The sequence below is a fragment of the Palaemon carinicauda genome, chromosome 23 (genome assembly GCF_036898095.1).
Source record: "Palaemon carinicauda isolate YSFRI2023 chromosome 23, ASM3689809v2, whole genome shotgun sequence".
Taxonomy (NCBI): domain Eukaryota; kingdom Metazoa; phylum Arthropoda; class Malacostraca; order Decapoda; family Palaemonidae; genus Palaemon; species Palaemon carinicauda.
Window position 1 is genome coordinate 92,174,928 of NC_090747.1, and position 16,854 is coordinate 92,191,781.

A 16,854-nucleotide genomic window follows, 5' to 3' on the forward strand; every position below is an offset into this window, starting at 1 on the left:
TCCACCTTAAGATCCAGCCGAAGGGTCAGAATGAGTGTATAACTGATTGACGGGGGGAGCTGGGCTTCCATGCTACCTGTTGGTAGTTATAATTACTGTACCTTATTGAAGTTTCAAAGGCCCTTCCATCTTTTTTGAATTCATAATCCTATTAAAGCACTTAGGTATATATACTGTACAGTACTGTACAGTAGTTAGGAAAGTTACAAATTATTTTAAACATTTGTGATTTTTTAAATGTAGTAAGGTACTGCATTCAGTAACACAAATTGTCTTATGCTTTTAACTAAATACGTGATTTTTATTTATCTTTCAGAAAGCGATTGATCTTGTAACAAAGGCAACAGAAGAAGACAAAAACAAGAACTATTCTGAAGCATTGCGTCTCTATGAATCGGCCGTGGAGTATTTCCTCCATGCGATGAAATGTAAGTTTTGAAGGAATTTTTTTTCGTACAACTACTGTATATGCTTTGCTTTAAGTAGTTAGTCTTTTGCTTGTTGAGAGTTGGTAAAATTCGTACAGTATATTTTATTTTCCGCATTGGGGCCCCTGGGCTTAAAGCATCCTGCTTTTCAAACTAGGGTTGTAGCTTAGCAAGTAATAATAGTAGAAATAATAATAATAGGGAAAAACTGTCTTATATAAAGATATCCTCCATTCAGTACTGTATTTATTGAATTGCAAGTTATCATCTCTACTTGATTTGTTAGTTTTGCACAAGGAGACCACTACATTAAATACCCTTGTGATGAGTACAGCATTGTTAACAGAAAAACTTGATGTTAGTTTTCATAATAGCGGAAAAAGAAAGACAAGTTAATGATTAGAATAGAGATTAGTTGTCTTTTATGAGTGGATAATGATTTTTCATGGGAAGAAGAAAATGTTTATTGTACCTTGGATTGCACAATGAATTTTGCATTTATATGGAATGTGAAACTCGGGAAGTGTGAGCAGAGTAGCCTAGCGTGGCCTGTCAATTTTCCACAAGGCATATTATTGGCTGTTAGAGGAGACACGACCAATCAAAACACATTGATCAGTATCCTGGTAGCTGATTGGCTGTCAGACCACAGGATCACTCTAAAGTATCCCAAGTTATCGAGTATGCTTGTATGCATATGTATGACACATTGCTATGCAGCCCTATGATGCCAGCTAAATTTTCAGCACCATCTAAGGTTTCAAGACTTCACATATGCTTACGCACTAAAAAAGTTCTCTAAGCTCACTTGTGCATATAATGTCAAATAGCCTATTAGTTTAATTTGGAAATGATGGCCAATATTGTGTGGGGATGTTTTATTTTTAGGGAATAGCCTGATACAAAGGTAGTTTTAACTATTACCCAGCATTCTCGCCTCAAAGATTTCCAGTGTTAAAAAATTGAGCAATTAGTCAACTTCAATCAGTAACTATAATTATACCTAGATCACAGGAGGGCCTAGATTATGTGATTTTTGAAAATCGATAGTGTACTGTATTTCAAGGGTCATAAGTGTAACTGATAATGTGAAACCAATCTAAATGTTGTTATTTTCTAAAACAAATTAATATTCCTTTTCTGCACATCCAGCCTTTCATAGCACGGATAATGGTTTTTATCACTTGTACATGAATCTTCAAACACTGGTTATCAAATTCTTTAATATTAAAGATATTATTTTTATCTCCTCTATTAGATGAAGTCCCAAATGAGCGTTCCAAGGAAAGCATCAGAGCAAAATGTAAGCAGTACCTTGACCGGGCCGAAAAGCTCAAGGATTACATGGAAAAGAACAAAGATAAAAAGAAGCCCGTAAAAGCAGGGGAGGGACATTCAGGGTAGGTATCTCAGGAGTCTATTGTATGTTTCACATGCACTGGCAATGATTCTACATACAGTTTTTGAAAGAAATTAAGTCGCAAAGGAATATTGTATTAAGCTAGTACAAGTACAGTTATGGAAAGCTCATCAACGAGTTGAATTTTGATTTTCTCTGTATTCAGTATTATGTACTTTTAATCATTTGCTTACATTTATAAACAGGAAAAAGAGTGGAAAGGACTCGGATTCAGATGACGACTCAGATCCTGCCAGAAAAAGGATGGAATCCAAAATGGAAGGTGCTATTGTTGCAGAAAAGCCTAATGTAAGCTGGGATGATGTGGCAGGCTTGGAAGGAGCGAAGGCAGCTCTGAAGGAAGCGGTGATATTGCCTATCAAATTCCCACACATGTTCACAGGCAAGAGACAAGCATGGAGAGGCATTTTGCTATTTGGGGTTAGTACCTTTTTGTAACTTTACAATTCATTGGAGCCATCCACAAACATCAAGTTTTTATGCTTTGTTATGAACAGTATAATAATTGTAATATATTAGAATGGCCAACAATCTTCTTTGGGATAAGTCTAATATTTTTTTTTTTTTTTTAAATTTAGAAGAAAATTAGATTACCAACCAATCCACTCACTTTTTATCATTTCTTTCTACAGCCTCCAGGAACTGGTAAAACATACCTAGCTAAAGCTGTTGCTACCGAGGCAAACAACTCTACTTTCTTCAGTGTTAGTTCAGCGGATCTAGTTTCAAAATGGCTGGGAGAATCAGAACAGCATGTGAAAACATTGTTTGCAATGGCTCGTGAACACAAACCATCCATTATCTTCATTGATGAAGTCGATTCTCTATGTTCCTCAAGATCAGAACAAGAGTCGGAATCTGCCAGACGTATCAAGACAGAATTTCTTGTACAGATGCAGGGTAAGTTTTCTGTCCAAATTTGCTTTACAAATACATTAATGGTTTATTGCTAGTTAATCATTGAGTGGAGCTATAATACCAGCTAGTTTATTTCAATATTTCTTGTTTTGCAAGACAAAGTGTATAAAAAGTAAACACTATAGTTACTATATCATCATTTTTATTTTTAGTTGGCTAACATTTTGGGGGATATTTGCAAATTAGAGTACATTAGTACCTCGGTTTACGAGTATCTTTGTAAACAAGCAAATTGGTATACGAGCTTGCAAATTAAAATTGGTTTGCAAGCATTGTATTGGTCCCTGAGCAAAAAGTTTGTGCTGTATAGGTGTTTTTTGTTTATGTCTAAATATTAAGGAGACTAGTATGAAACCAGTCAAATGGTGCCCATACACCACGCAAGCAGTGTTCACACTGTGTTCACTTGATTTTTACCACATTTTCATGCCATTTTAAGGATAAGGCAAAAGCACTTCTAAATTAAACTACAACTAAGTGTCCGTAAGGTGTAAATTAAGTGATTCAGCGAGAGTGAACATCATTCAAGAGAGAGAATTGATATTTACTCTCCTCCTCTTCCTCCTCCTTTCTTATGTAAGGGGTTATAAATTATTTAATAATGACCATTACAAAATCTTTAAGAAATAATTGTATATATGTATTTATGGACTTTTAGTTTTAGAATGCATCAAGTGAATTTCCTTTATTTCATAAGTGAAAATTTGTTTTAGAATATGAGTATTTTAGGTTGCGAGCTCTCCCCCACCTTTGAATGAATTAAAACACTTAAACCGGGGTACTATTGTGGATGGTGATTTTAATTCAAAATTTTATTTCTGTTTGGTGTTCTCTGTGCAGGTGTTGGTAATCAAAACGATGGAATTCTGGTTCTTGGAGCAACCAACATACCTTGGGTGCTAGATTCTGCCATCAGGAGACGATTTGAGAAACGTATTTATATTCCACTCCCTGAAGCAAATGCTCGTACAAGTATGTTTAAGCTGAACCTTGGAGACACACCTCACAGTCTTAACGAAGATGATTTTAGGGTACTAGGTTCCAAAACAGATGGGTAAGTAAAAACTTGCATTGCCATTTAGAAAATTAAAAGCAAATTTGGTTCTACGGTGATAGGAGCACTTAATAGGTTTCACTTTGGTCAGTTCATTTAACCATATTAAAGTACAATATATTAGTGCTTTATCAGCAGTTGTTAGTTTGCCAGTGTTTTATATGAAAAAAATATTGTTTTGATTTAGTGTATATGCAGGATTAAAAGGTACTTTTCTGTTCAGGTACTCTGGTGCAGATATCAGCATAGTTGTAAGAGATGCTTTAATGCAGCCAGTCAGAAAAGTCCAAACGGCCACTCATTTCAAGTACATTCGTGGACCTAGTCGTGAAGACCCTAATAGATTTATTGAGGATTTACTTACGCCTTGCTCTCCTGGTGAACCTGGTGCCTTTGAAATGACCTGGGAGCAAGTTCCAGGAGATAAGCTGTTTGAGCCAGTAGTATCTATGGTAAGTGCACTGCTCTTATATCCAATACATTAGAAGTGTGACAAGTGATGAAGGAAGCTTAGAGTTATATTCTAACCAAGTTGAAATATCTTTATTTTAAGAAAATTTAATTTCTCATTGTCGCTTGTTGCTATAGAGCAAGGGATCAATCGAAAGTTTTCTACTTTAAAGTGAAAATACATTAGGTTACTCTATTATGAAATTTTGCATCGTATATCTTTGTTGTTAATTTTTTTCCTAACTTGTAATTTCCTTGATGGTCATGCATTTTCAAGTTACAGTATTGGGTTCTGTTAATGAAAAGTTTAGTGTGTAACCGGGGGTGCTTTATGATAGTTTACTATGCTATACATTAGTTATTTTCTGGCAAAGAGTAATAAGGTTGATTTATTATAGGTTGGATTGGCTTTTAAATATTAGGCCCGAGGCCAGGTAATGGGACCAGCGAGTCATTCAGCACAGTAATGAATATTTAAATTGATTAAAATTTTGACAATTAAAAAAAAACATGTTTACTGCTTGCAATTCACTTTCAAAATGAAAAAAAAAAAAATATAAAGAAGAAAGAATTAAATTTCATTAAAAAGATTTATTTTATGTTGATACCTAAAAAGAGCATTTATGGGTATAGCAACATCATCTAAAATATTGGCAACAAATTTACCATCAAGATGGTACAGTGTGTTTCAATACGAATGCAAACCTTTGTCCATTTAAATAGGAGTATTGTACTTCAGCTTCTAATGACCCAAATGGGAGAAAAAATGCATCCTATGGCCTTGCAGTATCGGTAGTGCGAGGGAGAATGGGGGACTTGGCCATTCTACCGCAAGGCTCGACTTTCCATGCTAGTCTCGACCGTTGCCTTGGTCAGACAGCCATTTTCTATGACCCGAGCTGACATTGTTTTGTGTTGTGTGCTTTCTTATCACCTCTGTTTTTGTTCTGCAGCTGCTTTATGTTCTTGTTCATTGAGTAATCCCTGCGTGATGGTGCATAAGTGCCCGGCTGTAACCATCACTGTTGTGGCGTGTGCATGAGTCGCCACGAGGTCTGTGTACAACAGTATTCCTTCTTGTCCACGTGGCAAGAGTGTAAGGACTGGCCAGAAGATCAATGGGCATGGTACAACAAGAGGAGGAAAAAGGCGAAGAGAGATTGATTGTCTTTGAAGATGAAAGCGGGTTTGGCTGATGGCTGACCCAATCCCTTCATTGCCAGAATCAGCTCCATGTGTGTGTGTCTTCCCTACCTTCTCTGGTTAGGGCACAGGTTTGGCTAATACTCCCCACGCACCCACGCATACTGGGCAAAGTGAGGTAACCCAGAAGTCCCTGTGAGTGGCGGTGCCCTCTTTTTCTAATCAGGTTTGCACTTCAACTTGCAAGGAGGCACTCCTCAAGCTATTCAGGTCGTCCTTTGGCCTCCAAGACTCTCCTGCTTGAAATCCTTTCTGGATCTCCTCAGATGAGATGTTTCAGAAGATGATACGTTGTCTGGAGATGGAGCAGTGTGTTCATGGACAAGACTCTTAAAAAAAGCAGTAAAGATGAATATGGTTCTCCAGGTCAGAGCCATCATCATCTCGACGTCACAGGCTACCAATGTTGAAGCTGCTGCCATGCCGAACCTTCAGGCCACATCTTGGCTGGACCACTGCTTAGGAGCAATGGTACTCATTGCCCCTTCTTGGGATCTGTTAAAGCCTGAGAACAAAAAGGACTTTACCAACCTAGTTCTTTCAGGGGCAAAAGTTTTTGGCTCCAGTCAGCCAACCAGTGGACCAACTAGGTCCTCTAAAGGAGAGACTGTGGCAACGAAGTTTGCTCAGCAGATGAGCCAGCGAGAGGCTTTATCCTTAAGGAATGCTTCAATTCATAAGAGTTCAGCCCTCTTCCATCCAAGGGAAGTGGAAGAGACTGGAGAAATGGAGGAAACAAACACAGGATTAATTTTCAATGAGCTGTCTCCTTCAAGGGTGTAAAGCTCAAATTCACAAAATTAATAACACCTTTGAAGTCGGCTCTAAAGAAGCTATCATTAATTCCAAGGACTAAATAGACGTCTCGTCCTACTTCCTCCTCTTATAGAAACCCCAATCTGAGTCGACCCTTTCAACTCCAAGGTAGATGAGGAGTCAGACGATAATAGGACTTTCAGCCTTTGCTCGGTGCCATGGTGGGGGAGATACCTATCAAGCCGTTGGGCAAGGTGGTACAGTAACTTTATTGGGCTAAATAATGGACAGTAAATGTCCTGCGAGATGGATACTACATACCATTCATTGGCTCTCATCCTCTCCTCACTCAGACTCCAACAATGTTATTGCCATGCCATCCAAAGTTGGAGAAACACCTTGCCCTCCTATCATAGGTGGACAAATTGTTAGAAAAGGGTACACTACAGGTCCTACTGAACGTATCGCCAGGCTTTTACAGTCACACGTTCCTTGTCGAAGAGGCAACTGGGCCATGAGACCAGGCGTCAACTTATTCCCCTTCACTGTGTATGTTGTACATACTCTGTTCAAAATGGAGACGGCGAGCACCGTACGAGCAGCAATCAGGAGTAACAACCTGAGAGATGCGTACTTTCAAATACCAGTCTATCAGTATTCAAGTTGGTTCCTCCGCTTTGTCCTCGGTTGAAGGTTTTTCAGTTCAAAGTCTTGTGCTATACTGTACTGTCAATCACACTCTGTGTTCACTGGCATGCTCACACTAGTGTCAGCTGTGGTATGTGCTAAGGTACCTAGAAGATTGGTTGATCTTGTCCTCCTCCTGAAGAAAGCTCCTTCAACATCAGACAAACTACTCACCTTTTTCCATGATGTAGGGATCATAGTAAACCTAGATTAGTCCAACTTCTCACCTAAGCAGGGGAGGAAGTACCTGGAAATCCTGACAGATACTTCAATAGTTAAGAGTTTTTCCATCTGACAATCGCATCAGCAATCTCAGAGTAGCATTACCTTTCATGTCCCAACAACAACCCAACAAATATTGCTGGCTAGGCAGTGGCAACAACTTCTTGGACACCTCTTGTCCATGGAGAATCTAGTTTCACACGGGCATTTCCCACTAGAGGACCGTTCAGTGGTGTCTGAACAGGTACTGGACAGCAGCCACCGACACCCCTCATTTCCTGGTACTAGTGGACTAAGAGGTTTGGGATCATTTAACCTGGTGGCTAAAGGATAAGAAATGCATCGAAGAGTAGATGTTTTCATTCTTCAGTTTTCCAACGCTGAATTATGTCGTCATAAAGGTTTTCGAGCTGTCTCGTGTGAATTAACCTCAAAGACCTTGCATTAAAATTTCTGGATTTATATTCTAAGATTTTTAGTGTTTAGTTGTTGTGGTAGCTTTTGAATCTGATGCTGTACTGCAATCAAAGTTGTTCTCTTCTTAGATCTAGGGGAAGCGTTTGAGTCTACACATGTTCTCTAAACTGGGGATGTTTTAAAGGTGCCAGTGCAGATTCTAACCCCCTGTGTTGTGCTCAATATCAAGTTCCTTCAGCATTGATGGACACAGAATAGCAAATCTGATAGCCATAGTCAGGCTTGGATCTACAAATTGAGTCATATAAAATTAAGTTTTTTTATCAGCTCCCCAATCAAATCTTGATGCTACTTTCGGAATGTCTAAGGACTTGTTCACTTTTACCTTTAGATTGTGGATATGACTTGAACAATTCAGGTTTACATTGTCATACCTAAGCAAGAGTTGGAATTTTCTCAGTATTGCATTTGAAATTTTTCAATTCTGGAGACACTACTCACTTCATGATAAATTCAAATGCAGCTATAATTTTGACATGTTATAATCATGAACATGATTGTAAAGATCAGATAAGTTAATCGAAAGGAAGCTAATTCTGACTGAAATGATACTGCAGATATCTTTTAGGACTGTCGGCTGAAATGCAGGCAGTAGATTGGTACTGTCTGCTCCATTCCTTCAAGCCTAAGAAGGATATTTTTGGGATATATAAGATGTAATTTTGGAATGTAATCTTTCTTTACAGACTCCACAAAGTTACAGGTAAATGTAACTACAGTACCACAAAACATTGATTTTACTGTATTCTCTCTGTTCATGCATTGCAAAGAATACAATCATGAGTAATATAATGCTTTTGTTATTGATGTATTATTATTAGATGAGAGATGTCCCCTTTTTTATTTCATTTGTTTGATGTCGGCTACCCCCTAAAATTGGGGGAAGTGCCTTGGTATGTATTATTAGATGTGTAATACTTGGAGCCCTATCTCTTGAGCTATTTTCTCGAGGGATAGATGATAAAGAATCTCCAAACTTTATAACTATATTTATTTATTTTTTTTTTTTTGTAAATATGAAAAACTATTACTGTACCATGTAAGATGGTTTGATTACTCGGTAGAATTACAGTTTAATAATTTTTGTTCTTCTTTGTTTTACTTTTTCTCAGAGTGATATGCTACGATCCTTGGCCGATTCCAAGCCCTCTGTAAATGATGAGGACTTGGATAAACTACGTAAATTTACTGAAGATTTTGGACAAGAGGGATAAATGTTCTGAAGGTCATCTTTATGGTAATACAGTATGAATAAGATAGTATGCAAATTGCAGATTATGTCCATAGTGAGAAACTTTGAGCTGGTATTAAAACTCGTCACCTTTATTTTGAAATCAGTGATGTCATTTTATCCCACAGTATGGTTTATTTCAGCACTGTAGGGAAGCTTGAATGAATGACCTAGAAATGTGTTGGGGTTGTGATATCTTAGTAGTCGTGTTGTTTGTTGAATTTTGACTGAATCCAAATCTTTCACACAGTTTAAAACAACACAAAATTATGAAAACTAAACCTTATTAATTTTTCTTGCCTGCCTATTTTGTAGTCACTTGATCTGTAACATTAAATGAAACAAAATGGATTAGCAGTTTTGAAAATTTCTCAGGTTTTCGAATGTAGATATTTAAGAATCTTTTTAAAAGAAAATTTTCAATGTTGACTGCATGTAGCACATTTTCATGTGTTGTGTCTCAAGGAGACCTAATGTGCTTAACATTTTGTATGACAAACCTTCTTTAATACAAAGCACTCACACAAGCTTCACAAGCTTTATTACCAATCAATTCGGCAGTTTTCGGGTGAGGGAGGAAATAATATCACCTCAAATCATATAAAACGTTTGTCTGCTATTTTAGTGGTGTATTCGCTTTGATTTGCGTAATTTTTTGTATTTTATATACAGGTACTGTATTTCCCTAGCGAAAGTTCGCAATATTTGATATATGAGAAGTGATTACGATACTGTATACAGTTTTACCTTACATTTTTTTATAATGCTTTAAATTTAGCTTATCAACTTCATCTTCATTGTAAAGTAAAATTAATTTTGGAAAAAACTCCAAGTGTTTTGGTAGGTTACATGTTTTGTTGTTTAGTGTTTTGTGTGTTTATGCCTATATCAAGTGATTTCATAATGTACATACATGAAACTGGTTTTGTTCATCGTCATTTCAGAGTGGTTGGGATAAAATAATGAAAGGGATTAGATTGTCAATCATTCATTGTCAATTTTCGTAGACATTTTATGCCTTTGCAATGAACTGTACAAGAACTGCTTTGGTTTGGTCAGGGTACCACGATTCTTCTCATATATAATGCCATATGCTGTATTTTGGCTTTTCTGTTATATATCTGATAAATTTGTTACCTATATAGAAAGCAGTAAACAATCATTGGCAATAATTGCAGATTCTTTAGTTTGTGGGTTACTTATCTTTTTCTATGAATATTTAATAATTTAAAAATATTTTCGATATCCAATTAAAAGATAAAAGTGGTCAAGTTACATTATCATAATTAAGTAGACTTATTGCTTGTTAAAAGAAACAAGTGTTGGACAAGAATGGATGAAATACATCATGGAAAGTTACATTTATTAGTTTAACTTCAGAGCTGTAAAACTAACATTTAATGTGGTAATGAAATAAAATTTTTATATACAAAATTTACAATAGCACTCTAAAAAATACTCTGAATCATTGATAAGGAAACATGATTTGAAATTGGTTATAATGTTTTAATTATTAATTGTGTTTAGCTCGGTTTATTGATGCCTGTGTCCTCTAAATCAGTGTGATAAATTTAGCATTCATCCTAAAGAAATATTTTACTTAGTAACTTTCTCATCCTCTCAGTGAACTAACCATTTTGGTTTGTACATGCAGTATTGAAAAGTCAAACATTTTTTTATATCTACTTATATATCCTCTTTTCATTGGTTTCAACTGTGTAAATAAAGACATTCATTTTTGAAAACTAGGCATTGCTTTCATATATAGATTGTTTCATTATGGCCTCACAGTCTGAATATAAATTACCTTAACTCATTTCTTGTTTTACTGGCCATAGCAAAGTATCAGATTAAATGGTTTGATTTAGCAGACTATTTTAATGATACAAAATTGTTGCATTTTTTTAATTAAAACTTCCAGTGGGAAAATTGCCATAAGTTGAATTTGATGAAGGTGATTAGTGATCCTGTAAACTTTGTGCGAATGTGTGAACCGTTCATTATTGGGTGAATGAAAACATGACGGAAGTAAGATACCATTTCTTGGTTATATGTTTAATGAAAATTTTAGCTTTGAAGATGCTAAAGCGTATAGAAAGCTTAAGTAAAAGCATGTTAAGCTAAGCTCTGCCTGATATTTGTATTTGATCAAGTAAAACTGGACAAAGAATTTTAAAATGAAGAAAAAGAGGTTTGCATTCCTTCTTCAGTGTACATAGCTTGATATATTCCCTAAGATGCTGGGTTTCATTGCTTTAAAAATATTGTCATAATGGGAGAAACCAGGTATTGCTTCATGTTTAAGGCATATGAAATGTACTTAACATTATTCTGTAATTACCTAAGTTTTTTTCAAGGTCCATACATTAAATATTCTGGCCACCAAATTTATAGTCCTAGAATAAATGAGAAACTCAAACTCTGTACTCTGAAAAATTATTCTATAATAATATTTGCCCGATAAATGTTTAAGAAGCGATAGAAGTACTGGAGTTGATAATTTTGGTTTGCATTGAAATGTCTAATTGTAAGTTGCTATTATTTTTTCATACTTGATAGATAAGGAAGTGTATTTCAGCCCATTGACAGAAAAAGGTTGAAGTTTTTCAAGGATAAACTTTAAATCTGGATTTTTAATAAGTAACTTTTGTATTTCCAGTTTATTTTTATTTTACTGAAGCTGAAAACTAATGAACACATGGTGGTAAATCTTTTTGTCCTTTTTGCAATTTAAAAGTTAAGTAAAACATTTGTGCATGAAGTCCATATATTAAAATGTGGGGGAGAAATAGCGTTACTCTCCATCTTCACCCTCTGAGGCGGCAAAGAATATTCATACGATACTTTGCTACACACAAGAAGTAAATCTGGATACGTGCTTATTGCTTAGTATTGAAATTGGAAAAATGCTTGTAATGGTATTCCTGATTAATTACATAGAATTTATTTATGCATTCTCTATAGATAAAAAAACTGTTACCCAAACCTTTTGCCCAGATCGCAGTATTTTACATCAATAATTTACATACTTAAGAAAAGTGGATCACAGAAGTACCAAGGTGAACTGTTACAAGATTTAGATTTTGTTCCCAGGAAGACTGTTAACCCAGAACTCCAGGATGCAGCTAATGAAGTGTCTTACCCTTTAAAGGTACCAATATATGACTTTCAATCTGATACACTGCCCTTGGAATCATTCTATTTCTAATTGCTCTCTGGTAGTCTATTCCCTTAACTTGTGTCAAATATTAGTTTGTTGTATTGGTTCCACTCTGTACCACATTATTCCAATGTTGTCTCAATATATGATTTTCAATCTTTGATACACTGCCCTTTGAATCATTCAATTTCTAATTGCTCTCTGGTAGTCTATTCCCTTAAATTGTGTTAAATATTTGTTTGTTGTATTGGTTCCACTCTGTACCACATTATTCCAATGTTGGCTCAAACAAAATATAGTAAGAAACATAAAAGTGCTAATTTCCATCGATTGAATATCACAATATCATAAAATTTTATTTACATTTTATTTAAGATTGAAATATAAATATTTTCTTTTTTAAATACTCTTGATGAAGGAAGTTGTTCGTTTTAAGGAAGGATGTGTATGTAACACTAGTGCAATTGTAGAGAAGGTAAGACTATTTAATTTTGCTTGCTTTCTACAGTAATTAGATTATATTTTGAAAGTCTGCAGTACACTGCAAACTGTTCCAACTGAATTGGAACAAGTCAAAGTTTTCTTGAAGGGATTTAGCAGTCTTTAGTATATTCAGAGGAGGATTTTGTGGTTTATTGCCAGGGTTGTCGAGAATGATTTTTCTCAAGGTAATTTGAAGGGCGATGATGCATTTTTCCGGGAAATTAAACGATTATCAAGTGGAATAGTTTTTGTAATAACCGATGGAAAAAAATCGTACTAGTCTCCAAAACAAGTTCAAAATATTTTCCAGTAATTTTTTTTTTCCTTTTTTTTTTTTTTTTCAGTAGAACAGGCCAGTCTCTTCTGTATGATGTTATTTCATTTTGCTTTCCTTTACAGTACATGTGAAATAATATTATAGATAAATTTTGATATGTACTGTGTTGAATTTTTTTTGTACAGTAATTGCTTGTTTTTTTTTATATTGATGAATTTTTATATAAAGATTATTTAATGTTTGGCCTTTATCTCTATATTATGGGACTTGAATGATTATCCACTTACTGTACTGTACTTATATGGAAGAAAAGCAGATAACTAACTATATCAACTACAGTATATTGCTTTTGGATCTGTTATCAGGTGCTAATTTACAATCAGATTGCCAGAATTAAGTTAAATGGTTGCATTGTAGGTTAGGAATACAGTAAATTGGCTGACATTATAAAAAGAATACAGTATTGTATTTGCTGTGTATATTGGCCTTAGTAGGAGCTGAACCTTTCAACACAAGATAATTGTTAAGAGTATGTTTAAAAAGATGATAATAACTGTCGATCATTTCGTATTCAAGACCACTCTTTGGTGTTGCTCACTTTAGATACAAGAAAATTAATAGCTTTGTAGATCGGTTCTGATTTCAAAAGAAAATGGCCTGAAGCCTTAGTTAGAAGTTTAATGATAATTTTCCAATCACTGCCAGTAGAGCTTGAGAATACAGGTTGCTCTGAGTTAAATGAGTGGGATAAATGATAGCGTACTTTTGCAGTCTCAGTATTTGATTGTAGTCACATTTTTAGTATCAGTTTTGAGGAAATTATGGGAAGGTATCATGCTAAAGTTTTAGACAAAAGGTTTTAATTAGTCAAGATATTGACTGTAGTAAGTCAAACTAAATGAAATAGTTCATTAACAAGAAAAAGTTTCATTAAAATACTAATCAAGATCTTGAGCTAAATTTGGGTTTGGAAAATGATTCAAGGTACCATGACAGCTAGGTTTAAGATATATATTGGATTTCAATATTAAATTTCATTAAGGGAACAATGAATCAGTCCGGTAATGGAAATACTTATCCTTTTTTTGCCTCTTCACCTGATTTGTAGATACATGTACCATATTAAAAATTTTAAATGTCAAGTGACATTTAGGTGGATATTTTGTTAGTAAGAATTTGAAAATTAACTAAAGTAATGTCAAAACTTAGCTCAGACTTATTTTATAAGTTTGTAGTGATATTTTTTAAATTTCACAATATTATCCCGCTCTTTCTCAGGAATGATTTTTTCTGACAATCCAATACCAGATAAAATACCTAACTCTTTCTTGGGCTCTTTGTTATTTATTGATTAGAGAATTACCATTTATGCACTTGAACAATTGATAAGGGTTTCGTTCCTTACGAATGAAATTTGAAAATTGCCTCTTGATACATTTTAAATTATACTTGATGGTCCTTAGATAATAATGGCCTTTAAATAGAGCGAGAGGCTCAGTTGATAAATTTTGCGGACTCGGAAGAAGGATTTCGGTGAAATTAAGAGGTGGAGATGCTTCTAGATATGGTACATGTAAGATTTCATTTTGTTAGTGATGGTTTTTCATTATATAAATAAAATTTCATAGTCTATGCTGTGGTACAATATTTGCTAATTATTATATTTTGTTCTTTTATTGAAGTTATGTGTATGGTAGGTATTATCTCTTGTGCCTGATAGGAAAAAATTAGATTATACTTTATATTGCTTTAAAAAAACAGCTAAGGGTTTTTAAATATTTCTATAGAAACTAGTTATAAAATGTTCCTTCCTGTTGATAAAATGTATGGATTTTTTTTATTTGCATTTTTAATGAACTTTTCATGCTTATTGGAGGGAATATAAAATTTGAACATGTATGAATCATTCTTATAGTAACAGATTCTCATTTGGAAGTCGTTTTATCAAAGTTACAGATTTCAGTGTGATACTCCATTCCTGCTCATGTATGATCTAGTTTAAAGTCGCTGAGAACAGTTTTAGTACATCTGGAATGTAGCAAGATGTCAAATTGAAGTTGCATCAGTATTATACAAGTCTGTCTTTCACAAAATGTTCCAAGTTTGATGTTTTATATTCTTCCGTTATCACTTTTGTTGTCAATATGGCAAAGTCTGTTTAGTTCTTAAGAATTCTTACCAGAAGCACTTTTAAGTACAGGTATCGAGACTAACCCAAGCTTTATTGCATGCTGTTATAGTTAGAGCAGTTGGTAGGCTTCCTTAGGATACTTTTATTGTGCAGTAAATTGTATTTGGAACACACCCACTTATCACATCACACTTATTTCAGTTTTATGCCTATTCCTTGAGTACAAGACTTTTTCCTTTTTCATGTTACAAGTTTGGGTTTAGAGCTTTGTTTAAAAGGTAAACCACTAGTCTGTTATTTGAACTAGTTACTTGGAGTGAAATTGTTTTACATGATGTAGCAAGACTAACCAACTATTCAAAACTTGTGAAATTTGCAAAAATAAAGGACTTTTTCCTGGAATCATAGATAGTCGAAGTCCTCAAGGGATAATTACAGTCAATCTCTTAAAAGTCTTAATGTCAAAGTTTTAGGAAATATTTTATTGACATACTGTATTTAGTTTCATAAGGGATTGGTGAAAGGTTAATATGCCATATTGCCCACGATGTAGTGCTTTGAGATACCATTCATGTTTCATGTAGGTCTTTGCTAGTTTAGCGCAAAAGTAACTGCTGCCTTATTATAGCAGTTGCACAGAAAAAATCTCAAGTTACCAAGAAACTTTGTTAACTACTTGGTTGCTGGACAACCCAAATTTACCTTTGGTTTTTAAAGCAGTTTATCAAACCAAGTGTGTTACTGCATTTTTTTTTTTTGTCAGAATAACCAATGATTCTCAGAAATTTTTATTGAAAGGTGTAAAATTTGAAAATAATGATGGTAAAATTTATTGTTTGTTTGTTTATTAATTAGCCAGTGTGATTCTCAGAAAAACTTACTCTGAGTCTAAACTTTGGAAGAGAGACATATGTCATAGATTTATTTACTTATAGTTAATGTCTTTACAGTTTAATGTGTTTAGTGATTCTTAACATTGTATAAAGCCAGTTTTTGTGCTTCTTCCCTGTATTGGTGATATATTAGTTACTCATACTAGGGGAAAATAATCAAAGTTTGTATAATTTAGTTTCGCCAAACCATTTTATTTTTTAGTTTTCATTCACATGTTTATTTTTTTTTTCAAGGCCAGCCCAGCTTTCGGCCATCATTTGGTCCATGGGGTGGACCTCTTTGTTGTTCATGAAGAGTTTTAGTTTTCTTTGAAGCTGGGTCAGCAGTGTGGTGTTTAGATACATATAATTCTTGAATAACTTTTTGCATCATTTAATTCTTGGGGCTTATCATTTAGTAGTTTTAAACGTCTGTGGTATGCATAAATTTTTCCTTTTTATCAAAGGATCAATAGTTCTCTTCAATTCATTTGATCCTTTCCAAAAGCTATCAAGCTTTAATCACCTATTTCTATTTTTGTATTAGGCCAGCCACTTCCCCCCCCCCCCCCTTCTAATGAAATGACTTAATTGTCAATTGGGCTGATTATTTTGTTACAAAAAATGGTGAAAGTTTGCACTGTGATGAAATTATTATATGATAGCAAGTAATATATACCTACAGTATATTGAATAGAATACCTTTTTCAAGGGTTTTTCTCCTTTTGATAGAAAAATACCATAGTTTTTGTCTGTAGGTTGTACTTGGTTTGGCTTGTTTTCATACATTGTCATTTTATTGGCCTCACAACAACTGTTAAAATTTTAGCTTACACTATTAGCTAATACGAAGATTATACTGACTGATATAGTTGTTTTTGACTTTCTCATGAACATCATGCTCAGGCCTCGGCCCTCTGAAGCTCTCATATGTTCATCCTCATTATCATCACATACAGTATATGTCAATTTAATAGATAATGATTATGTAATAAATGATATATTATATATATATACAATAATCCAATCATAGTTTTATTTTGACTCCAGGTGTATTGTATAAATTGAAAACTGCCGTGATTAAA

The 16,854-nt window shown here is 34.4% G+C and overlaps 1 protein-coding gene across 1 annotated transcript in view; it reads left to right on the top strand.

Moving 5' to 3' along the window:
• Positions 1-16,227, top strand: part of LOC137617238 (vacuolar protein sorting-associated protein 4-like) — a 32,487-nt gene extending 16,260 nt beyond the window's left edge. Inside the window, exons 2-8 of the mRNA XM_068347199.1 lie at positions 317-428; positions 1,687-1,828; positions 2,034-2,268; positions 2,481-2,748; positions 3,607-3,820; positions 4,044-4,272; positions 8,728-16,227. Coding sequence (XP_068203300.1) covers positions 317-428; positions 1,687-1,828; positions 2,034-2,268; positions 2,481-2,748; positions 3,607-3,820; positions 4,044-4,272; positions 8,728-8,829 — 1,302 coding nt within the window. The 3' untranslated portion in view covers positions 8,830-16,227. The remainder of the gene's footprint in view (positions 1-316; positions 429-1,686; positions 1,829-2,033; positions 2,269-2,480; positions 2,749-3,606; positions 3,821-4,043; positions 4,273-8,727) is intronic.
• Positions 16,228-16,854: the final 627 nt, after the last annotated feature.